The sequence below is a fragment of the Hyperoodon ampullatus genome, assembly GCF_949752795.1.
Source record: "Hyperoodon ampullatus genome assembly, chromosome: 19".
Classification (NCBI taxonomy): domain Eukaryota; kingdom Metazoa; phylum Chordata; class Mammalia; order Artiodactyla; family Ziphiidae; genus Hyperoodon; species Hyperoodon ampullatus.
In genome coordinates, this window is record NC_136932.1 from 43248784 (window position 1) to 43272353 (window position 23570).

At 57.5% G+C, this 23570-nt stretch overlaps 1 protein-coding gene across 1 annotated transcript; it reads right to left on the minus strand.

The window, feature by feature from the left end:
* Positions 1–66: 66 nt before the first annotated feature.
* On the minus strand, positions 67–10938 carry WDR81 (WD repeat domain 81). Its single transcript, XM_079725189.1, has 10 exons — positions 7215–10938; positions 6363–6470; positions 5919–6109; positions 5615–5805; positions 5201–5366; positions 4957–5122; positions 3587–4276; positions 2818–2963; positions 2355–2534; positions 67–1295 (listed from the first exon to the last, which is right to left on the minus strand). Exons 1-10 carry the CDS (start codon positions 10900–10902, stop codon positions 975–977), a joined length of 5847 nt encoding a protein of 1948 aa, XP_079581315.1. The 5' UTR covers positions 10903–10938; the 3' UTR covers positions 67–974.
* Between the last annotated feature and the right edge of the window lie 12632 nt (positions 10939–23570).

Here is a 23570-nt window from a genome sequence, read left to right on the forward strand (position 1 = left end):
GGGTTGGGGCTCCGCGCTTCCACTGCACGGCCGAAAAAAAAGAGAAGCCTCACTCGGTTCCATGGCTCTTCCAAAGAATTTATTGATCATATTTACATCTATTGCAAATAGTGAGAAGGCAGCAGAGGGCCAACCTCAGACCTCATCTCTGCTCCAGAATGTGAGGACCCGGGGATGCCTGGGTCTTCCTGTCCCCTGGGGGAGGGAGACCTGAGATGCAGAGATGATCCTTCTTGCCCCTTCTTTCAGGGTCTTGGACCTGCTCCCCCAGGGGCTCTGGACCCAGGGGCTGTCTCATCAGCTCAAGGCACAAACACTGTAGTGATGGGTGGGCAGGCAAGGCATGGGGTCGCTCCTGGCAGCCACCACCGGGCCCAGTCCATCTTCTCTCCTTTGGTCCCGCCCTCTTTCTTCCCCTACTGGTCCCACACTGGGCAGGGCCTGGCTGGGAGGACACTTAAACCCCCGCCCAAGGCCCCTAACTCCTGGACCATGGCCAGCCCTTAGAGGCTGGAGTCCAAGCACCATCAGTGTCCTGGACTGGGGTGGCATCCCCGTCCTTGCAGGACAGGGGCAGAGAGAGCCCAGCGAGGGGTGCTGTGGCTGGAGACCGGCTAGGCAGGGAGAGTCTCCCTTCCCCTTCCCAGAGCTTCCTGTCCCCATGTGGATGCAGAGGGCGGAGCCGGGGAGGAGAGAGGGCAGCGATGCTTCCTCCAGGCTCTGCCTCTTGCTTCCTGCTGGCTCAGTGGAGCAGCATCGCCCCAAGCCATGAACGAGATCCCTTCTGGCAGCCTCAGTGGCTCTGGGGGTTCAGGAGCCCAGACCTCCATGCCACCTTAGCTGGCAGGCCATGTGGGTACCCAGGGCATGGGGCCTGAGGCTTGCCAGGAGGGATGCTGCTGGGGAAACAAAGGTGAGGGATGGACTCCCGGAGGACGTGTGCCCACCTCCGCCTGGCCAGCTCTTGCCTCGGACTACGCCAGGAGGCGGATGACCCCGTTGTCTGAGCCCAGCAGGAGGTGGCGTTTGGTGGGCAGCAAGGCCAGGCTGGTGAGCGTGCCACGGAAGTTCTCGGAGCTGAGCTTGGTGGTGGCCTGGGAAGGCGGCTCAAGCAGGGAGCAGACGCCGATCTTGTTGGCCACGGTGCCGGTTACCACCTCGCTGCCGTACAAGTCGAAGGTGTGGATAGGGTCGGAGGTTGACTTGTAGTGATGCGTGGGCTTCTGCTCCAGCTCCTTCCAGACAGTCAAGGAGTGGTCCGAGGAGGAGCTGACCAGGACACTGCCCTCCACCGCCTGCCCAGGGAGAGCAGAGCCTCAGCAAGGCCCAGGGTCTTCCTGTTTCCTCCCATAGGATCTCCCAGGAAGACAGGGCGTCCTGGGCCGGGGACAGGCTGCCACCCTCCCACGTTATATTAATGTTAGTTAACAGGAACATATTAAGTGTCATCAACCTAGTCATCATTATAATTTGAGCACTTACTATGTCAAGCATTGTATTAGGTACATTAAACGTCTTACTGTGGTTAATCTTCATAACAACTCTATGAGGAAGGTGTTATCATTGTTCCCATTTTACAGAGGAAAACACTAAGGCTCAGGAAAGTTAAGTAATCATACAAGGTCACAGAACCAATAAGTGGCAGAGCCAGGATTAACACCCAGGCTGACCCCAGAGACCTCCTGATGCTTTCTTGGAAAGTCAGGATTTACAGGCACCCAGAACCCAGGATCCCCTGGGGGGCCCTGGAGGGAACCAGGGGCTGCCTGCCCCCAGCAGTGGCAGTGCATGTGCCCTGGCTGCCACTTAGGATGGGGAGGGAGTCCCAGTTGCCTGGAAAAACCCTCCCACAAAGAGCCCTGTTCCTCCCTTCCTGCAGAACCTCCCTGAGCAGTTCCTTGAGGTCTGTGATTGAAAATGGGCTGGGGGTGGAGGTGGGGGCAGGATTCCCATGCCCAATCCGCCCCTGCCCGCACCAGGGACAGCCCAGCTGGGGGCATGGACTCTGCTCAGTGGTCTGGGGGCAGTAAACAGCCTCCCAGCTGAGCTTTATTTAACCTGACTGGGTCATGGACAGGGCCCGACCCCTGATCCTCCAAGCAAGACAAATATGGACAAGGGTTACTCATTAGAACATCGCCAGGAAGCAGCAGGGTCAGCTCGGCCCCCCGGTTCCTCCCAGCGGCCAGCCTCCTGCCGAGGCCCCCGTGGTGGAGCTGCCTCCTGACCCTCCCTGCCCATCAGCCCTCGGGCAGGTATAAGGGAGGTCAGCTGGAGCCTGTCCTGGGTGGGCTCTAAGCAGAGGTGAGGGCTGGAGCAGTCAGCCAGGAGGGGAAGGGAACCTGGTCTGTCACCTTGATCTGCAGGATGTCCCCTTCATGGGCAGGCCAGCCACGCAGAACCAGGCCCGTACGGGTGTCCAGGAGCACCATGAAGCCCGAGGAGAAGCCGGCCACCACGCTCCGGCCGCTGGGGCTGACAGCCAGGGAGCGGACAAGCCCAGGGTTCAGCCCGCCGCTCAGGCGGAACTCATGCTGCGGGCAGAGGAAGACAAGATGAGGCGCCACCGCCTGCTCCAACCCGCATCTCCCCGAGGTCCAGTTCATCCCCCAACCCACACAGCTGGAAGGCCTGAGCCTCGTCCCCCATCAAGGGGGGGCTCCCCAAATCCCAGAGCCAGAGTCCCACCCCCCACCCCCCAGGGTTTGCGGATGATCTGTCACCAAAGAGAAACTCTGCCCTGGCCTCCTCTCTGCAGGGGTCTCTCCTCCCTGCCAGGCACCCAGGCCAGGGCTCAGGGAACAGGATGCCCCTGACCTGCAGGCCAGGCTTCCGGCAGTCTACAAAGCGCAGGGTCGAGTCAGAGCTGGCCATGGTGATGCTGGTGTGGGGGGCGGGCATGACAGCCACGGCGGTCAGGGGCACCCGGCTGTCCGACGGCTCCACCATGCGAAGGGTCTTCCCTGGGAAGGAAAGGCACGGTGGATCTGGGTCCCGGCCACTGATGGAAGAGCCTCGACTCCTCCTATCCCCTCAACGCACCCCGTACCTGACTCCCACATCCCAGGAAACCTCAATAAATGCTGCTAAAGATGTTTCTTGACCCTCCCACCTTCCTACTTCCACGGCCAAGCCAGGCCCCTCTCTTCACACAGCACCCCCGCCGAAAGCTACCTCCCCACCACCTACCTCAATGCTACTCTACCTCCTCACCCCCTGCTTTTTAACCTTATTTCTGCCTACAATGATGACAAAAAATAAGTGAGCAACTGTTTACCAACCAGGTACTATGTGCTCCACGTTAAGCCAAACCCCTATGCATTATCTTCTAAAGCAGCTGTTCTGATTCCCATTTTGCAGATAGGAAAACTGATACTTCCAGCAGCAGTGACTTGCTCAAGGTCACTCGGCAAGTAAGTTGGCAGAGCCGATTCAAACTTGGGTATGACGGATTCTGAGTCTTAGATGCTCCTCTCTGTGGCCTCACCGGGTCACCCTAAACCACATACCATTATACCCCAACCCACCACCCTTGGTGGAGTACAGGACAGCAGCAACAGAACAGACCTCACCTGGGCCCGCTCACCTGTGAAGGGGTCCCAGACGTGCACAGCCCCATCACAGCTCACCACACACTGCGGGGCCTCAAGCTGGCCCACAAAGAAGACACTCTTGCGGTGCTGGGCATAGACGAGGCGTGAGGCTGTCTCACTGGTGCCGTCCCCAGAGTTATAGAGGGGCCAGAGGCGCACGGTGCGGTCCTTGCTGCCACTCAGGAAGAAGTCCTCGCTGCTCAGGGGCACCACACACTTGACGGCCCCTGAGTGGCCGGGGAAGCTCTGCAGGCGGATCTGGTGGAAGTGAAAGTGGGCATCCTGCTGGTTCACGCCGATCTCGTACTGCCAGTATGCCAGCCAGTTCCCACTCAGCCCGTGCGCGCTCCGCGGCAGCTCCAGCTTCAGCGCGTTGTCCTCGCTCTGGTTGCCGAGGTCCCCGCCACCCACCCCGGAAATGGGGCCCAGCGGGCCGGGGCTCTCAGGCTGGGAGTCATCGGGGATCTGGATGCGGTTCCCGACCAGGACGCTCCCAAAGGTCCCCGAGTGGCCGTCGTCCTGGGGGCAGCTCCCACCCTGGGGGTCCCACTCAGGGCCGGTGCTGGGCGCAGTGGGCTCCACGCTGGCAGGGTTGCGATTGCTTGGGCTCATGCTCTCCAGATACAGCCCCGCCAGCTCCCCCACCAGCTCGTGGTTGGGGACGATTTTCCTGATGATGTCACCTAAATGGGAGCGGGAGAGGTCCTGAGATTAGGGGAGATGGCAAGCGACTGCCACCACCCACCCAAGGGCTCGGGAACCACAGAAGGCAGGGCAGGTACTGTCTGTGCAACTCTAAGCAAGTAACTCTTCATCTCTGAGCCTATTTCCTCCCCAGGAAAATGTGGATTCATTCCTTCAGTATGGACATGTGAGCATCTTCCACATGTGCTGCGTGCCATGCTGGGCATCAGAAACAGAACGGTGAACAGGACAGGTCAAGCCTCCCACAGCCTAGATTTCAGTGGTGGGATGACAACATATCTGACCAGGGCTGTTCATCCTATTCAGGGCGATGACACACGTAGACGCTTGGCACAGGGCCTGGCCTATACGGGAAGCTACGTAAACAGTGGGCTGCTCATTCCTCTCAGACGGCTGCTAAGACGTCAGTCCGGCAGCCTGACTGCCATGCCTGCCCCAGGGACAGGCCAGGCTGCTCCCGTGCCTCCTTGCTGGCCAAAGCTCAATCCCTGTTTATATGTCACTGGGACTCAGGGGCCTAAGGCCAAATCCCTTTGCTCTGACCCAGAGAACTGTGCTTAACACCCACTCCTGACTCTAGGGGCTGGGGGAGCATGGGGCCCTCCCAGGGGAAGAGTTGTAGCCACAGAGGCTGGGAGGGGAAGTGATGGGCCAGTACCCAACAGGCAGGAGAAGGGCACGTAGATTGTATACGCCATCTCCAAGGTGAACACCTTCTGCAGCTCGTCCAGCAGGGTGGGGTCCACCAGCCGCAGCTGCCCATCGGAGAAGGCCACCTTTGGCAGCTGGCCCTCACTGCGGCCCACGGACTCCAGCTTCAGATCCTGTGGGCAGGAAGCCCGGGGAGTCAGCGGAGGCCACAGCCCCTGGCCAGCCCACCCCAGCCAGGTAGGTCTGCCCACCTGGTGCCGAAGCTCATGCAGCTGAGAGAAGATTTGAAAGAAGGTGGCCACGGGCTCACTCAGGTGCTGCTGGACCATCTCCTGTCCGATGCGCAGGCAGATGAGGGCGATGAGGCTAATAGTTTTCATACACAGGACAGTCCGGGCCTGGGCTCCACTTGGGAACCTGGAAATAGAGCTTATAAGCTCCAGCCCCCACTGACTGTGCAGGGCTTTCCCAGATCTATCCGAAGCTGTAAGCGAAAGGAGCTCTAAGACCAAGTGGTCCAGACCAGATGAGGAAACGAAGGCACAGACAGGTGTGGCTTGCTCAGGGTCACCCAGCTGGGATGAGAACCAGGACTCCTGACGCCCCGCACCCCAGGCCGCCCCCTCAGCTGGGCTGCTCCCCTGTGGGGTGGTGCAGGGCCCTACCCCGTGACGAGGGAAGTGAGGAAGCTGAGCACGGGCAGCAAGACCTCGTGGCTGATACGGGGCAGGATGTCCATGAGGGTGGTGTCTGAGAGGTACACGATGATCTTCTGGGTCAGAGTCACCGCTGCCAGCAGCCCCGCCTCCTTGCGGCTGTTCAGTCGACTGGGGCCTGAGGTACTACCCGGGGCCACCTAGGGCCACAGAGCAGATGAGGGCCAGGTTGCCTCACAGACCGCCGGGAACCCAAAGAGGTCCTGGGTCGGCCCTCAGCCGCCCAGACCCCGGCTGCCAAACGGTGACTGACCAGGTAGCTGATGTAGGGCAGGTACTGGTAGGTGAGGACGGGCTCCCCGTACAGGTGGGCGACGTGGAGGAGGCAGCTGAGCACGGGGCCCGACACTATATCGCCCAGTACTGGTCTCTTCTGGTAGATGGTGCCCACGCTCAGAGGGGGGCTGTCGCCACTGCTCACGGTGAACTGCTGCCGGGTGGGCCCTGCCAAGGAAGGGCCAGCAGCCTTGAGTAGCCAGTGGAGGGCAGGAGGGAGGTGGGCCTTCAGAGACTGTGGCGGCCACTCCTGCTCACTCTAGCTTGGGGTCTCCCCGTGCCTCACCCAAGGAAGGAAGGAGCTTACAGACTGGGACCCAGGACCAGGCCAGGAGGTGGTCCGAGGTGAAAGTGGGAAGGATCCGCTACAGGGGGACGAAGATGGGCAAAGGGCTGGAGGAAGCCCCATCCCCGGCCTTACCCACGTAACACGACGTCAGCAGGCGGAGCAGGTTCCGGGCCACGTGGCGAGAGGCCACGGTGGGGCCGAGCTTGGCGGACAGCCAGCGGACCATCTTGCAGGCCGTATCTGCAGGGCGGGAGCAGGCCCTGAGCGCATCAGATAACGGTGGCTCACTACTCCCCGACCCCACCCCACGGACACCGCCTAGCCGACGCGGACTCCAACTCTGCCCAGGAGCCCAGCCAGCGCCTGGCCACCCCACGCCACCACCCTCCCTTTAGCAGCTGCAGAGCTGGCCCATGGGAGTCTGGCTTTGGGGCTGCTCCAGGCACCTCTACTCGGGCATACCCAGCAGGAAGGTGACCCTTTCAGTGAATCTCCCCCAGCTCCGAAATGAGGCCCTGGCTACCACCCCCACTGGCCTCTTCCCGTTCCGCTTCTCTTCACCCTCTCAGTCTAACCGCACTGGCCTTTCACAGATTCTTTAATGGAACCGTGACAGCCCCAGAGCCTCCCACATGCTGTTCCCTCTGCCTGGAACGCTCTTCCCACCGCAGAACCTGCCATTTTTGCCCAGCTACCTCCTCCTCATTCAACCTCAGCGGGCCCTACTTCCAAGGAAGCCTTCTCTGACCCCTGAAAATGAGATCTAAGCCCATGTTATATTCCCTCGTGGTAGCCAGCCATGCTGTTTGTAGCACTAACAGAACTCATGCTTACGGAAGACTGCCTACAGCATGGACGTGAGCTCCAGGAGGGCAGGCCCACGGCTCTGCTGCGTGTGGATCTGCTCGACCCACTGCTTGGCACAGGGCAGGGGCTCCGCACATGATGACTGTTAGACCAACACCTCCAGGCCTGAGAACTCACCAAGAAGGATCTTCCGCTCTTTGCCCTCCGACTGCTCGGTCAGTGGTTCCTCTTCTTCCTCCCCGTCAGCCCCGCCGTCACTGGCCACAACCGTATCCATGGACAGCACCGTGCTGGACAGCGTGAGCTCAGACGCCTCGGGGACCTCATCCTGCCCCCCCTCCCCCTCCTCCAACACCACACAGCCTTCCTCCTCCTCCTCTTCCTCCTCGGAGCCCTCGCTTTGCTTCAAGTCCTGGCTGCTGTCACCTGACTTGAGGCTGCTCTTGTCCACCGGGGCGCCCCCCTCGTCTGCCACCCGCTCGTCGCCCAGGGAGGTCTCGCTGGTGCTGCTCTTGTCACTCAGCCGGCCCAGGCTCACAGCCTCAGCCTCCTGGGGCTGAGGGGACTCGGCCACGTAGAGCCCGGCCTGGAAGTCCTCTGTCTCAGGGAGGTCGGCCTGGTCGTGGAAGCTGACGCCAGACGTGTAGTCCAGGAGCCCCAGGCCCGAGGAGGCAGCAGGCTCCCCATCCATCTGGATCTCCTCCCCAAAGGCACAGGAGCTAGGCCTGGCCCCCAGGAGCCCACTTTCCTCATCCTCTGCAGCCCCCGCCAGGCCCTTGTTTTCCTCCTGGGAGGTCTCCACACCCGCCAGCACCTGCAGGACGTGGGGCAGCAGGTGGACGAGAAAGGCCTGCAGGCCCAGCCGCACCATTAGCTGGGCCACAAAGCAGTCGGTGTACAGGTAGAAGCGCCCGTGTAGCCGGCTGGGGCTCTCGTAGGCACCAATGAGAGGCTTCAGTAGGTACTTGTTAGCATTTTTGGGGCCCAGTGCCTTGGCGACAGGTTCAAATAGGTACCAGGCCGTATACACGGCTGTGTGCTCCTCAGACATGAGTGACAGCACGAAAGGCAGCAAGATCTCCAGGCCCTCGGGGGTGATGTCACCCAAAACTGCACCCAGTTGCTGCCACAGAGCAAAGACCAGCTCCCGCCCCTGGGCCTCGTCCTCCACGCGCCTTGCCTGGTACAAGAGGATGAACTTGTGCAGCGCGGGGAAGTACGGAGGGAAGGGAACCGCGGAGCTGAAGGGGCTGAGGAGCTGGGCCGGGCAGGGCGGGGGCAGGCCCTGGGAGACGGGCCTGTACTCGAACAGCGGGTCCAGCTTGCCCCTCCCTGCAACCACGGGGCCTTGACGGCCACTGAGCTGCAGGAGCGTGTCCAGCACGGGCTGCAGAGACACAGGGACCTCCTTGGGATGGCGTGTGCAGAGCCCCCGAACAGCCTCGAAGCGTACCCACAAAGGCGCATCAGGCTGCAGTGTCCGGACCCTGGTGGCAAACACCATCTCAGCCAACAGGACACCCAGCGCCTGCATGTCCCGATGGAAGAGGTCCCGCAGCTGCACGGCTCGCTGGACCTGGGGCTGCTGAGGCACCTCCAAGCGGCCCCCCAGGCCTTTGGTCAAGAAGTTGCCCAGTTTCTCCAACTCTTCCAGAGCCTGCAGAGGACCGAAGCCCTCCGGAAGAAGAATCTTGCCCTCCTCACCTTCCCCGGGGTCTACCCCAGCAGCTTTGTTCCGGCGGCCTGGTCGAGAGGCTGAGGCCCCTGAGAAAGGCAGGAGGCCTGGAGGGGCTTGACTAGAAGAGGAGGAGGAGGAGGAAGAGGAGGAGGAGGAGGGGCCCAGCTGGTCACCTGCCTTCCCAGTGAGGGAGATGGAATCCAGAGCTTCTGTCGCCTGCTCCAAGTCATCCTCCCCCACCACGGGCCTGTCCCTGGCCCAGGCAGCCTCACGGGGAGTGGCCTCCAAAACCGGCCTGCCTGTTCCATTCGCAAGCTGTGCTGGGAAGTCCTCCCGGCCTGTGCTCTCCTGGATGGTCTGGAACAACAGCCTGGGGATGAGTGGAGGTTCAGGGGCAAGGGCAGGGGCCCCGGCCAGGCGCCGGGGGTGCGGCTGATCGAAGAGCTGCACCACGCCGTAGCTGGTCAGGTGCGTATGGGCGTCCACCAGGTGCAGACACACGTTCTTCTCCTTCACAGCCTCCTTGCCCTGGAGTTTGTAGCCAAAGGTGAGGTCAATCCAGTGGTGTAGGTCCTGGGACACCTCTCGGCTCTCCAGCAGCGCCCGGTGGGCAGCCACGAACTCCTGGCTGGAGCTGCACCAGGCCGGCACGTCCAGGTCAGGCATGTCAGGGTGGATGGAGCAGAAGATGGAGGGATCGGTGTAGAACTCGGGGATGCACTCATCAGGTGTCCAGCTCTGCATACGCTCCATGCTTGCAGGATACTCATGGGGCTCCCACTGCGCCCGCACGTGTCCACAGAGCACCGACCGGGGTGTGCGCCGAGCCTTGTACACATAGTATGTGATGTCAGAAAGCACGTCAGAGATGTGGTGGGGAACGTGTGGTGGCTCCCCGCCCCCCGCGCCACCTGCCACGAACGCCTGCCGTGTCATCTCATACGTGAAGTCCAGCTGTTTATCCCCCTTGTTGAGGCGGAACTTGGACTTGCGCAGGTCTCGGAAGCGCCCCCGGGGCGTGGTGAAGTCCACCACCCAGGGCAGCACTGGGTGGTAGTTGGGGTCCCCCTGCCGCCGACCTGCCAATCGATTCAGCTGCATGAGGTAGTGGAAGTTGCTGATGCGGCCATGGACCCAGTCTAGCACGAGGTCCCTAAGTTCCTCCTGGCAGGTGGGACACCCAGGTCCCCTCCCTCCCTCCCCTCCAGGCTCAATGCCTGCTCCATTTCTTGCTACAGAGATCTCATCATTCTCATCTTCTCTGAGCTTCTCGTAAGCACTCAGGTCCAGCCGTAGCTCACTGCAAAGCTTCTCATCCACAGCGATGTGGTGCAAAGATAGGGCCCCACAGGCCAGTCCCTGGCGGTGACAGGCATCCATGGCCCTCAGCACGCGGAAGAGAATGAAGAGCACCTTGGCTCGGCTGTTGGTCAGCTTGGCAGGGCTGAAGGTGACCACATCATGCAGGGAGAACTGCACATAGGGGTGCACCACGTACAACATCTCTGGTGACTCCAACAGAGCCTCAGCTCTCAGAAGACTGGGAGAGGCAGGGTTGCCCCGAGGAGGACAGGGGCCATCTCTGGCATGTGATGGGCACTGGGTAGCTTCGCCCACTGGCAGGAAGGGGCAACCATAGACCCTCTGCAGAGCTTGTCGTACTGAGTCCAGGGCAGGGACAGCTGCAGGGGCAGGGCTATGACTATAGGGCTGCCCATAAGTGTGATATGCGTGGCGCCACAGGTTGCGATAATTCTGGGCAGCCACATCCTGCATGAAGCGAGTGAGGGTCTCCGGGCTGCCGGACCCCTCCTCAAAAGGCAGGGAGCCCAGCGGGTAAGAGAGCCTCTGTTTCCGCAGCCCGTGGACCTCCACTCGCGTCCAACCGGGGGGCAGCCTCTGCACGGAGCGTTGCAGGAGAGTTCTGACTTCCGCTTCGCTCAGGCCTTCAGCGCGGGGACACGGTCCCGGGGGCAGCCGGCGCTCGCGGAGGCTGGCCAGCCAGCGCGCAGGCACTAGGGCCACCACGTGGGTGCCCCCCGGGGCTGGAGCCAGCTGCCGGGCATCGATGTTCAGGTCTCTCTCCACGCTCCGGAGCAGCTCCTCCATGTCGGGGCTCGGGGGCGGTGACCAGCCCTCGGCCTCGGTGGTAAGAGCGACTTCCCGCCCCCTGCTCCCCAGGGCCATCCCCTCCTGGCTGCCTGGGGGCGGCGCGGGGCTGAGCCCGGCCACGGCCCTCCTCGCCACAGCTTCCGGAGTCCCAAGCCGGGTGGGTGGGGATGGGAGAGGGACAGGGGCTGGGGCGGAGGAGGCGGGGGTGGGCCGGGGACAGAGGGGGCGCGGGGGCGCACTTACCCCTCAGCAAGGTCCTGCACTCCGAGAGCGGCAGGGCGGGGGATGCGGGGCGCCACCGCCGGGCTCCACCGTGACGGGTCAGCTGATGCTGCTCACGTGATCGCCCCGGCACGGAAACAACCGCACGTGGCTCGACTGGTCCGGGGGACCCCGCCTCCCGCCCGCGCCACCGCCCGGCCGGCCTCGGCGCCCTCCCTCCCAGCGCTCTGCTGGGCCCGGTGGCGGCTTCGCTTGCTCGGGGTGAAAGGGGCAGGAGAGGAGAATACTGAGCGACCCACGGGATTTCCCCTCCCCTCCCTACTTCCTCCTTCATGTGCTGGGTCGCGGACCTAGGGAGGCTTTCCCTAGAGATGGCAGACTTTAAGTGGCTGATCATCCCTGCCACCACCTCACCTCCCTCTGGTTTTACAGAGAAGAAACCCGAAGCCGGTTTTTTGGGACTTTTGGGACTTTGGGGGACTTTTGACATAAGTCACTTCACCGCCTCCATGCTGCCTACCAAAAAAAAAGAGCTTTTAGTTTTACAAAATATTTCATCAGTAACATTCCATTTGGCCCTCACAACACTCAGTGAGGTAGGAGGGACGGTTACTATTTATATTTTACAGGTGAAAACCAAGAGCCTCCAAAGAGGCTTGTCCAAGGGGCAGAATGGAGACTTAGAAGGTGGTGCACAGATCCTTTAACCTGGAGTCCTCCCCACTGACAGACCTCTTAACGCCTTTTTTTTTTTTTTTAATTCTGGGCAATCTGGGGGAGAGAAGAGGCCCAGGCTCAAAGGCCTGGAGTTCGTGGGAGGAAATGTTCCCCCAAGACTTCCTGTTGAAGGGCTGCCTCTGCTTTGCTGCAGAGCCTGCCTGCTGTGGTCAGAGCCTTGCAGATGCCACGGTGGCTGGGGGGAGGGTGCAGCACGGACAGGGAGCGGAAACCAGTGAGCTGGCACCAAAACTACAGGACTCCTTCAAGGGGTCTCAGTTCTGACTCATTTGCAGGATAGATAGGCCATTGTCTACGGCAAACCCACTGTCTGTTTTTTGAGTCCCACTCCTAGAAGGAGAGTTTGCCTCATGTAGGAGTCTGGTGTGGAGATGTGGGAGCTCCATAAAGGCACTTAAGAAAAAAATAAAGTCCTAATTAGAGAGGAGACTGGAATGGCTCAGCCATGATCTAATTCCATCCATCTTTCTTGAAGGGGCAGCCAGAGCCCCTGATGCGCTTGGTCACGTGACCTTGGGCAGTAATAACTTAAAACCACCGTTTTTTTAAAAAATGTATTTTTCATTTTTGGCTGCATTGGGTCTTCCTTGCTGCACATGGGCTTTTTCTAGTTGCGGCGAGTGGGGGCTACTCTTTGTTGTGGTGTGTGGGCTTCTCATTGCTGTGGCTTCTCTTGTTACGTACGGAGCACGGGGCTCTAGGCGCACGGGCTTCGGTAGTTGTGGTACGCAGGCTCTAGAGCACAGGCTCAGTAGTTGTGGCGCACGGGCTTAGTTGCTCCACAGCACGTGGGATCTTCCCGGACCAGGGATCGAAACCATGTCCCCTGCAGTAGCAGGCAGATTCCCAACCACTGAGCCACCAGGGAAGTCCCACAACCACCACTTATGAGCGCTGATTAGGAGCCAGGCATCCTGCTAAGCACTTTGCATACTTTGATTTGTTTAGTTCTCACCACAACCCCTTTTAAGAAGATAGCTTTAGATCCCTTTTAGGATGAGGAAGCTGACTACCTTAGGTAACTTGCTTAGGTCACATAGCTAAGAAGTGGTAGACCAGGATTCAAACCCAGGCCTATCTCATTCTAAAACCAATGTTCTTCATACTCCTTGGCCATGCAGTATTTGTTTTGTTTTAAAAATTTTATTGCAGTACAGTTGATTTACAATGTTGTTTTAGTTTCAGGTGTACAGCAAAGTGGTTCAGTTATACACATACATATATTCATTCTCTTTCAGATTCTTTTCCCATATAGGTAATTACAGAATACTGAGTAGAGTTCCATGTGCTATACAGTAGGTCTTTGTTGGTTATCTATTTTATATATGTAATATATATGTATAATCCCAAGCTCCTAATTTATCCCTCCCCTCCCCGACATTTCCCCTTTGGTAACCATCATGCACTATTGTTTTTTCACCAGGGAAATTAGGTGTTCCTTGACAATCTTCTATCCCCAACATTGGTCTGAGTACCTGAGACCAAAGGATGGTCTGGAGGTAGTGCCTGCTTCTTCTTTTTTTTTTTTTTTTTTTTAATACTTATTTATTTATTTAGCTGTGCAGGGTCTTAGTTGCGGCATGTAGGATCTTCGTTTTGGCATGTGGATTTTTTTTTTTTTTTTTTTTTAGCTGTGGCATGCAGGATCTTTAGTTGCGGTATGTGGGATCTTTTAGTTGCGGCATGCGGATGTATTTCCCTGAGCAGGAATCGAACCCGGGCCTCCTGAATTGGGAGCACGGAGTCTTAACCACTGGACCACCAGGGAAGTTCCTTTGTGCGTGCTTCTTAGTACCAATAAAATTTTGGTCCGCATGATCTTTGCTCTTCTCTCAGTTTACCTAGACTGAACAGGAGTTACTTTTTCTTTCTGCAAGTTTGTGTGTGCCCTGCCCTCTAGTGGTTTTGACTTGCAATGCAGCAATGACCTTGAGTGTAACTAACCTTATGCCTTACAGTTCTTTCCATCCCTTAAACAGGGATGTCCTTGCAATACTGGGCACTGGTGCCCTAAGATTTCTGGGGTACTGACACCTTCCCCAGTCTGAGCCCTAAAGCCATGGTTTTTCAAACTTTATTATGTACTTCTGATTGAGATGCTGGAATCTGAAATTTTTTTTTAATCTGAATTTTTAACAAGCACTAGATAATTCTGATGCAGGCAATGTGCAGTCCACATCTTGAGATATAATGTTCTGTAACAGCTCTATTCCCAAGTGCTCCATGAATCCCAACCCAAGCACACTTGGGCTTTAGGGAATCTGGTACCAAATTAGTCACTCTCCTTCGCCAAACTCGGTATTGAGTTTCTGGGAAGTCATGGCTTGGAGGGTCAGGGAGGGAAGCTGCAGCAGCCCCAGCAGTCAGCCCATGCTGAGTGAGGTTAGCTCTTGCTGATCTGGCAAGGAGAAAAGTGAAGGAAAGTAGTGTTTAGTGCACCAACCGTGGGCCACGTACTGTGCTAGGTGTTTTCAAACATATTCCTTTCTAAAACCCTACAATAAGCCATGAGTTTATTATTCATTCAGTTTTGTAGATGAGGAAACTGAGGCTCAGAGATGTTAAGTATCTTCATCAAGCTCGCAGCTGGTAAGAGTTGGAATGTGAATCCAAGCTTGTCTAACTCAGTGGTTCTCAATTGAGGGTGATTTTGGCCCCCAGGGGACATTTGGTCATGTCTGGTGACAATTTTGATTGTCGTGGGGGGGTGCTAAAGGCATCTAGTGGCCCAGGGCTACCGCTAAACAAGCAACTATGTACAGGACAGCCTCCACAAGAAATTAGCCAGCCCCAAATGTCAATAGTGCTGTGATTGGGAAACCCTGGACTCAAAGCCTGTGCTTTTGCCCTATAGGGTGGGAGGGTGGGGACATGGAAAGTTAGAACAAAATGGGAAAGGGCCTACCCCAGGGCCTTGGGTGAGAAGGAAATGGGACTTTTATGCTAAGGATAATGGAGAATGGGGGCAGCTGGTGAGATTTCTCTTTCTTCCAAGCTTGGCCAAGACCCTGCTCAGTTTCTCCCAACCTTGCCAAGTCAGTCCTGGGACTTCACACTAAGCTTGTCCTGGAGTGACCCCGACTCCCAGCTCAGGGCTGGGGCAGAATATTTACCTGGGTCTTCTGGCACAGGACTTCCCAGCCAAAGCGCCTGGTTCCTGGGGACCTTGTGCTCCACCTGTAGCCCCTGGGAGGCCTCACATTAACACCTTTGCAGTGGGGGGTGAAAGTGTAAAACATGGAGCCGTGGAGGTCCAGGAGGTGTCTATGAACAGTTAGAAGTGGAGTAATGGGCAAAGCCAGGAGGATCCCCTTAGCAGGAGCCTCTCTCTTGAGCAGGAAGTAGGGGGCAGCTGGCCTGGGAAGCAGGGTTCTGACCCCGAGGAGGCTTGTTTCCAGAGCCATTCCTCTTCTCTAGGTTTAGTCCTCAGCTTCACTGGACCTTCCCCAGTACCCATTCCTAGAGCACCCACACAGCCAGGCAGCCACCATTCTGGGCCTCCCCAGTACTGGCCTCCCAACTAGACCAGGGGAGGGCGGGTCTGAGCAGACAGTGCCGACAGGAAATACCTCTCGTTCCAGGCTCAGAGCCTCTGAAGAACTAACCAGCAGACTGGGGGAGGGAGAGGGGGGAGAGAAGAGGGAGGGAGGAGAAGGGGGGGCAGGGGAGGGAGAGAGTCTTGGAGTGAGAGGAAAGAGGAAAGAACAGTCAAGCAGGTCCCCCATATTTGGGGTTTCATCTCCTTCCTTCCCTCACCACCCATGGGGGGGTGGAGATAAAGGGATAAAGGAGGGCAGAACTGGGGTAGGATGTGGTAACAGCTGATTCGTCCCCTGAGGTCACACTTCCCAACAATCAGCTGTTACTGGGGTGGAAGGCAGGAAGTTTCCTTAAAGGCACAATGTTCTGAACACAGGTTCGGCATTTAGGAGCTCCTAGGAGCCATAGCAATCACTTGGTGCAGCCCCTCTTTAATACGGAAGGAACTATCTCACACTCCAGGCTGTTATCTTCACCCCGCCAATTGGGAGCTTATGGAAAAGTCGTGGATCCCTCTCCACACGTTCCTCTTTGGTGGTGGTGGAGAGATGCGAGTGATTGAGGTGGGGTGGGTCTCAGACTTGCCGCTTTAACTAAGCGGTTCTGCAGCTTTTGCCAAGTCATTGGGTTCCTTTCCGTTTTTTGTGTTTTTTTCCCCCCTTTGGCCCATCCTCCCGCCCCTCTATGCTCTGATTGGCCTCTGGGGAAGGAGCAGCCTCCTCATTGGTCTCCACCTTTGAAAGCGCTTCCCTAAGTAGGCCTGAGTCGGTGAAAAGCTTCTAGGGGGCGGGACAGAATGGGGGTATTGGGCAGAGGACGGGGTTGCTAGCCAGTTGCACTTTGGCCCGGCCCTGCCCCTAGTTGCTGACCACAAGCCTTCCTTCTACCCTCAGGTGAAGACTCTGCTATAAATCCTTCGTTAGGAAGCCGCTGCTTGAGAGCCTTTGTCTCTCTGTGACTGGGGCGAGACATCTTCTACCAGAAGTCTCCTCTGATTAGGAAGGCTCCAGGAGAGGTGGAGTAGATCTCTCCATTGAAAGCTGGGGCCAGCCGAGGTGGGCAGTCCTCCCTCCCCCAAAAGCCCCCAGGAGTCCTCATTCCAAAGGAAGAGTCTGGCTGCCCTGGGGGCTGATTTCCACCCTCAGTTCTCCTCACTCCTGCTGCCTCTCCTCCTCCACCTTTCCTGACAGATCTATCGCCTCCTGCAAGAGTTCAGTAATCCGTTTGGGGGCTGTCTAAAAGAACCACTCACGGCTCCAAAAAGGAGGGGCTGTAGCCCTTTAAGGACCTCGCCGGGATGGATTCAGAGATGGGTTTAAAAATGCCAACTCACAGAGCGCGCTGGATTCTGGGAACGAGGTGTCAGACCGAGAACTACATTGACCAGTACGCACTGCAAACACACACGCCTTTACTTCCTTCTGCTTTTTAGGACTCGGGTTTGACGTAGCGACCCTCTAAGCACGTTAGCCTAGGCGGAGGGCTGAGCCACACCTTTTCACCTATTGGCCAGCTCGCGACTTGGTGGGCGTGGCCTAGCGCTACTCCACTAGGCAAAGGGTTGGCTTCCTTGCCAGTCAGAGCTAAGACGGTCGGGGAGGCGGGACCAGGGCTAAGCGCTGGCGCCCTCGAGTGGGTGTGGTCACGCTGCCCAGCAGTGGGCGGTGATTGGCCCTGGGCGGTGCAATCGCAGCTTGTGCGTCACGACGCCGCCAGCTGATCGCAGACTGTAGCCGGTGTGTGCTGGGCGCTGGGAAGAGACAGCGCCGCCGGCCGTGGGGATCGGACGCACTGATTTGCTCCCCTACCCTCAGCACCCCCCCCACCCAGCACCAGGTGGGTGTGAGATGGGGTCCCGGCCGCACAGGAGGGAACCATGCTAATGGGGTAATGGGGGAAAGTAGGGTCCTGACGGCCACACCCTGCCCTTCCGGGGGAGGGGAGAGGGGGCGGCGGAGGCTCGGGAGCTCCGGGGGAGAGGGGCCTGGACCGGCTGGAGTAGTGTGTCAGGAGGTTTAAAGAAGGAGTCCGGGACAGTAGTCGTGCGGAGGGTTTTGCGGAGTAGCTGGGAGAAAGACGAGGGGCCGGAGGGCTGAGGGCGGCTAACCTCGGCGCCCTCTGGTCGAGGATACGGGAGCCGGCCTCCCAGCTTGGGGAGGATTTGGACTGGGCGGGTAGCGGGGAGGTGCTTTGCCTCTACCGGCACTCATTGGGTTAGGGCCAGTTGAGCGCCCTGGCAGGGAAGGGGTCTCTGGGCGGGCCGGCCCCTCCTCTCGTTCCCTCCAGGGAATGTTATGTAAGGGGGGAGGGGAGAAGAGTAGGGGGCGGCGGTGCGGGGGGCGGCCTTATGCAACCCAAAGGTTAGGGTTTCACCGCGGGTTGGTGGGGGGAGAAGGCAGGAGGAGAGCCTGGAAACTCTAACCGCCCCCCCTCCCCAGCCTAACTGGCCGTCTTGGGCCGAGAGAAGGTCACCTCTGCACCTCCCCCCAGCCTGTCCGGTTGTGGGGCCCCTAGCCCAGGCCTGGCCCTGACCGCCTGGGAAGCCGGCTGGCTGGGTGGGGCGCCTGGGTTAGTCATCACTGGGCTCCCTCTCTCCCCACCTCTCGGCCAACTCTTGGCCCCTCCCCGTGGCCTCTGGCTAGGCTATTGCCCCCACCTCCCTTCGGCTGTAGTTCCAGCCTCCCAACTCATTTGGCCTGTCATCCTGGCTGTCAGACTGGGCTAGGAGCTGTCAGGGTGCCAAAGGGCTGATGGAGCAGCTGGTCAGAGGGTCAGTGACCTGGGCCCACCCCGCCCTGCAGCCAAGGGCACCTGCTTGGCACAGACTCTCAGCAGCAGCTGAGTCCTATGGGCTGAACAGAGCCTGCTCAGGCAGAGAGGAGTGAGAAGGAGTTGGACTGGTCACCTGGGAGAAGGAAGATACCACAAAGTTCATGCCTCCCAAGAGGGTTTTGTCATTTGAAAACCTCCCACCCTAATCTTTCTTACCCTCGGAGTATAGAAATCTCAAGGCAGGACCGCCTTGGCTCCTTAAACTGGCATGGGCCATGCCCTCGGACTAAGTGTCAGCACAGACCCACCCTCCCCAGCTCACAACCCTCAAGCCTGCCACACCCCCAGCCCCCTCCCTGGGCCATGCTGCAGGGCCCGGCTTTTCCTGCTGATTCATGCGTTGGAACTGTGGGGGCGGGGCTTGGAACTTGGAACAAAGTTCAGACATGGAGGGGACGGCAGACAGCCTGGAATTCATACCAGATGTACCCGGAATGTGCAAGCGGAATGCCTGGCATTTAAGAGTCCTGGGGAAGCTGCCCAACCACCCTGCCCTACCTCCCTCCCCTCCAGCCTCTGGTCCCCTGTCCTCTCCTCACAGTCCCAGGAGCCTCTGCTGACCTTCTTCCAAACCCTAGACCTCCTCCCTTCCTCACTCTTCCCCAGATGTAAGCCCCCCAAAACTCTTCTTCCAGCTGAACTCCCTGGGACCAAGTCAGTTGGGCTGATCCCTGAACTCGCATTTCTGGATCTCAGGTACAACTTCTCACCTAATACCTGGGTGACTGGTGAGGTGTGTCCAGGCTCCCGAGTCCTGCCCTCTCAGTGCTGAGGAGGCTGGAGGCCCCTGTGGGTAGCTGGGGCAAGGCGGCGGGGTGGGGGGGGTGGCGCGGTGAGAGCAGATATGGGTTTCTACAGCCTTCAGTTCTGGAAAGAGGAGCAAGGAAATAGGTTTAGAGCTGCCTCTTGTCTCTCACTGAGGGGCTCAGGTCAGAGCCAAGAACCCTTCATCAGAAGGTTGACCATCTTCTGGGGCTGCACTTTGATGGCCAGGGCGACAGTGTCCCTGTGAGATGGCCCTGCTCAGATCTTTCCCATTTTTCTTTCCTTTCCCTTTAGGAACCTGTACCTCCCACATCCTCACCTGGCTGAGCCGCAGTAGTTCTTCAGTGGCAAGCTTTATGTCCTGACCCAGCTAAAGCTGCCAGTTGAAGAACTGTTGCCCTCTGCCCCTGGCTTCGAGGAGGAGGAAGAAGAGAAGAAGGAGCTGCCTTCCCCTCATCTGGAAGGTGACAGAACTGGGTCTGGGAAGGTCTGAACAGCGAGCGTGATGATACCTTTGGGAAAGGGAACCCTATTCAGCTGGAGAACCTTCACCCAGATTGAGCCAGCAGGAGAGAAAATTTCAGATTAGAGACCTTGGCTGAATTGGGGAATAGATGGCTCTGACTACACCCAAGGTTAGTCGGTCTCTGTGTGACAATGGGAAGAAGTGGAGCAAAGAAAACCCTGCCTACCCCTCTACCTAGATGTCTTTCCTGACCCTCCTTCCTTCCTCGTCCCCCCTTCTTTCCTACTGGCCTTTTTCCAAGTTCAAAAGTAAGTTTCCTCTTCAGGGAAAAGGTCAGACTGAGACTCCCATCTGAGTAGTCATCCCCCTGCTCTTAATTTTTTCCCGTATTTCCTTAGTCTGGCCCAGACTCTAGATGCAGGGATACTTACCTCTATGTGAGACCCTTAGACCTCCTGTCTCATCTCCTCCACCTGTGAGGTGGAGATCGCACAGTTGAGCATGCGTGAGGGAATCAGAAGCCCACTTGTGTGGACTCAGAGCCTGGGCTCTCCTCCGCAGTGGGTGGGAACAAAACAGCTTTTCACATAAGCTATTGCCCTTCCCCCATCCCTGACCAGAACCCCAGGAGCTGGGGGTGGCGGTTGGAGGGAGGGACTAGGGTTAGACCAATGCAAGGGGCTGCTAGGAAATCAGTCTCTGCATTGACTTCCCACCACGCAAAGGTGGCCCAGGCTTCCCCTGCCTCCCAAAGCAGGGCTGCAGCCCCTGGTGGGGCTCCAGCTGCCACCGCTCTCTTCCCCCACTCACTTTTCCAGGATAGTGTGTGAGATTTTGCTCAGACCTGTGCAGGCTGGAAATTCTCCCCTCCAGCAACCAGAAGAGGTAGGTTATGGGATGTAATCCCTTTAGGGGCATCAGGCAGAGTAAACCTGCCACCCCCAGCTCCTGATCTAATGTCACTCTCAGGCTCAGGCTCTGGTGTGGTTCAGCCTTGGCCCAGTCTCCCTGTCTGAAGGTGACCAAGTTCAGGGGTTACAGGAAGCTGTTTGTTCTGTTTGGGGGCAGAAGTTGTGCAGGGAGCTGGGTCCTATTCTCCATTGATGAGAAACAGATTTAGGGCAGAGTAGATCACTGAACCCACCCTTCTGCAGCCTGAGCTGGATGTGTGTGGGACTGCGGTAGAGGGGGCTGGGTAGACCGAGTCCACTCAGAGGCTGCCACAAGGGTCGCTCTGTCCCTGGACATTGCTTCCGTCCTTTCTTCCCCTCCTTGCTTCACTGGCCACAGCGTCTCCCTCTAGCCTGGGTATGTGGCTCTGCCATCCTCACCCATCATGGAGCAGAAATGAGGAAGAGCAGCCTGGGAACACAGAGGCAGGCAGAAGACTAGTGAAGGACCAGGCCTGGAGAGCACAGGGCCCTGTCTGGACATCTGCAGAGGGGGGCCCATAGAGGCCAGGAGAGCCCCAGGAGGAGGGAGGACGGCCAGCTTCCATCGAGGACAAGCTTCCAGCCATCTATTTCATTCTCCGTTGCTCTCCAGTCGTTCTGCCTCCCTCAGAGATGTGGGACCATGTTAAAGCGTCCTTGGCTTCATCCTGCTGCTTCCACCTCTCCCCACCATGTAATTTAGCTGTGAAAGGACATATGCAGAAAATTCTTAAAAGAAATTCAAATGGATTTCAATGTGTGGGAAAAAAATGTGTGCTTCATTAGTAATTAAAGAGAGGCAAATATAGCTGAAAGCATTTTTCCCATAGCAAACTATAACAGAAAAAAATAAGACCCAGCTATTGGCAAAGGAGTACTAAAATAACACTCTCTACATTGCATATGGGCGTACAAATTGGTACAGCCTTACTGATGTCAGTTTGGTAATATGTATCAAACATCCTAAAAGTTCCCATGGCCTTTGACCTAGTAATTCTACATCTGGGAATTTATCCTAAGGAAATAATTAAAGATTAGTTTAAATGATGTTCATCCCAGCATTGCAGTAGAGAAAAATGAGAAGCAACTATCTGGTTGGGAATTGATTTCTTTTCTGCTATAATTGAAATTTGCAAGAGGGGGTTGCTTAAGTAAATTATTGTATATCCATCCGGATGGTGGGGTGGAGTGCTGCGCAGCCATTAAAAGTCACGTAGAAGAACATTTGACTGGAAAGAAACATGCTCCTTGAACATTAAAAAGGTTATAAAAAATGGTGTATATTATGTGATCTCAATTTTGTTTTTATACATAAAACAGTTTGAAAAAGACTGACGACATACTCCAAATTGTTAATAATATTAGTTATCTTTGAATGATGGAATAAAATAGTTGTCATTTTCCTGTTTGGTTTTCTGTAGTTGCCAAATTTTCTACATTAACTGTGTATGACTTTCATATAATAAAATTTAAAAGAATCAGTATAGGGCTTCCCTGGTGGCGCAGTGGTTGAGAGTCCGTCTGCTGATGCAGGGGACACGGGTTCGTGCCCCCGTCCGGGAAGATCCCACATCCCACATGCCATGGAGCGGCTGGGCCCATGAGCCATGGCCGCTGAGCCTGCACGTCCGGAGCCTGTGCTCCGCAACGGGAGAGGCCACACAGTGAGAGGCCCCGCGTACCACTAAATAAATAAATAAATAAATAAGAATCAGTGTAATTTTTAAAACTTTTGGAGAGGTGAGTGTGGAAGAAATGAAGGGATACCCCCAGCCCCATTGGTTTAATGGGGTTTTGGTGGAGGAGGAGGGTTGTGAGAACGTTTCGGGGAGCACCTATTCGTTTATGAATTTTATTCTTTGGGAGTGGCTGGAATCCACCCTCTCCTGTAGAGGGAACAGCTCTCTGAATTGGTGACAGCCATCTAAAGAGGAGTGGAGTAAGACAGAAGGAAAACAAGTAAAAACCTGTCAGTCTTCAGGAGAGGGAAATCTCCCCGCCCCCAAGGCCGAAAGGTTCTAGAATCCTAACAGTCCTGTCTCTAAAAGCAAGATGGGTCTTCATTTTTCTCTTTGATTCTGCCCCAATCTTTTTTTTTTTTTTTTTTTTTTTTTGCGGTACGCGGGCTTCTCACTGTTGTGGCCTCTCCCATTGCGGAGCACAGGCTCCGGACGCGGAGGCTCAGCGGCCATGGCTCACTGGCCCAGCCGCTCCGCGGCATGTGGGATCCTCCCGGACCGGGGCACGAACCCGTGTCCCCTGCCTCGGCAGGCGGACTCCCAACCACTGCGCCACCAGGGAAGCCCTGCCCCAATCTTGAGGTGACCCTGTGTGACCTCTCCTTGCCTCCTCAGATTGGAAGAGATACTCACTTTCCCCCTAACAGGTACCAAGCCCTGGGGGACGGGTGCTTTTCAAGGCTATAGGGCTGAGTGGTTCCATTTTGCCTCCCGTTCCTAATAGTAAGGCTCCTCTGGAGGGCCCCCAAAAGAGCTTAGGGGAGGAGCCCCGGTGGGTCGCTTCTCCAAAATGGGAGCTGTTGTTCCCTATGAGAGGTACTGTGTAAGCGGGCAGGACTCCTGGAGTTACGGGGTTGCTGGGATGTGTTAAAGGTCTGGAAACCTCGGGAAGTGGTGGCTCTAAGGAAGTGATCTGCCCCCTTCCCCACAACAGAGACCGGGGTGGGGCGCGGGGCAGACTGGTGGCGAGGTGTAAGCACGTGGGAGTGGGTTGGCTCTGGCCTCTAACCTAAGGGCTGCGTGGGTGGCATGGGCCGGAGGAGCAGCAGGTGAGAGGTTAGAGACGGGAAAGTTAATGGGGCTGGGCCTCTGGGAGTGTCAGGTGAGATTAGTCATCCATTTCTGGATTTGCGAGGACTTCGGGACACATGGGGCTTGGGAAGACCCCTACCGACATCCCGGAAAGCCTCCCTGAGCTCCGTTTCAGGGTTTGGTCCCGGGAAGCCCCCTACCAGACACCCCCCGCTGGGGCGGGACACGATCGATTGCTGTGGCTCCAGGGGCGGTGGCCCCACGGCTGCTCCAATCACCACCCAGCCGGGGGTTGGGGGCGTGGACGAGCCCTGGAAAAGTTCAGGCGGAATCCGTAGGCGGGGCGGGCGGGGGAGTCCAGGGGCGCAGCCTTGCCGGGAAGCTGGTTCGCAGTCCCCGCAGGGGGCGTTGGATGTGTCGGGACTGAGAGCTCAGGAGCCCAAGGGACGGATCCGGACCTAGCCGGCCCGCCAGGCC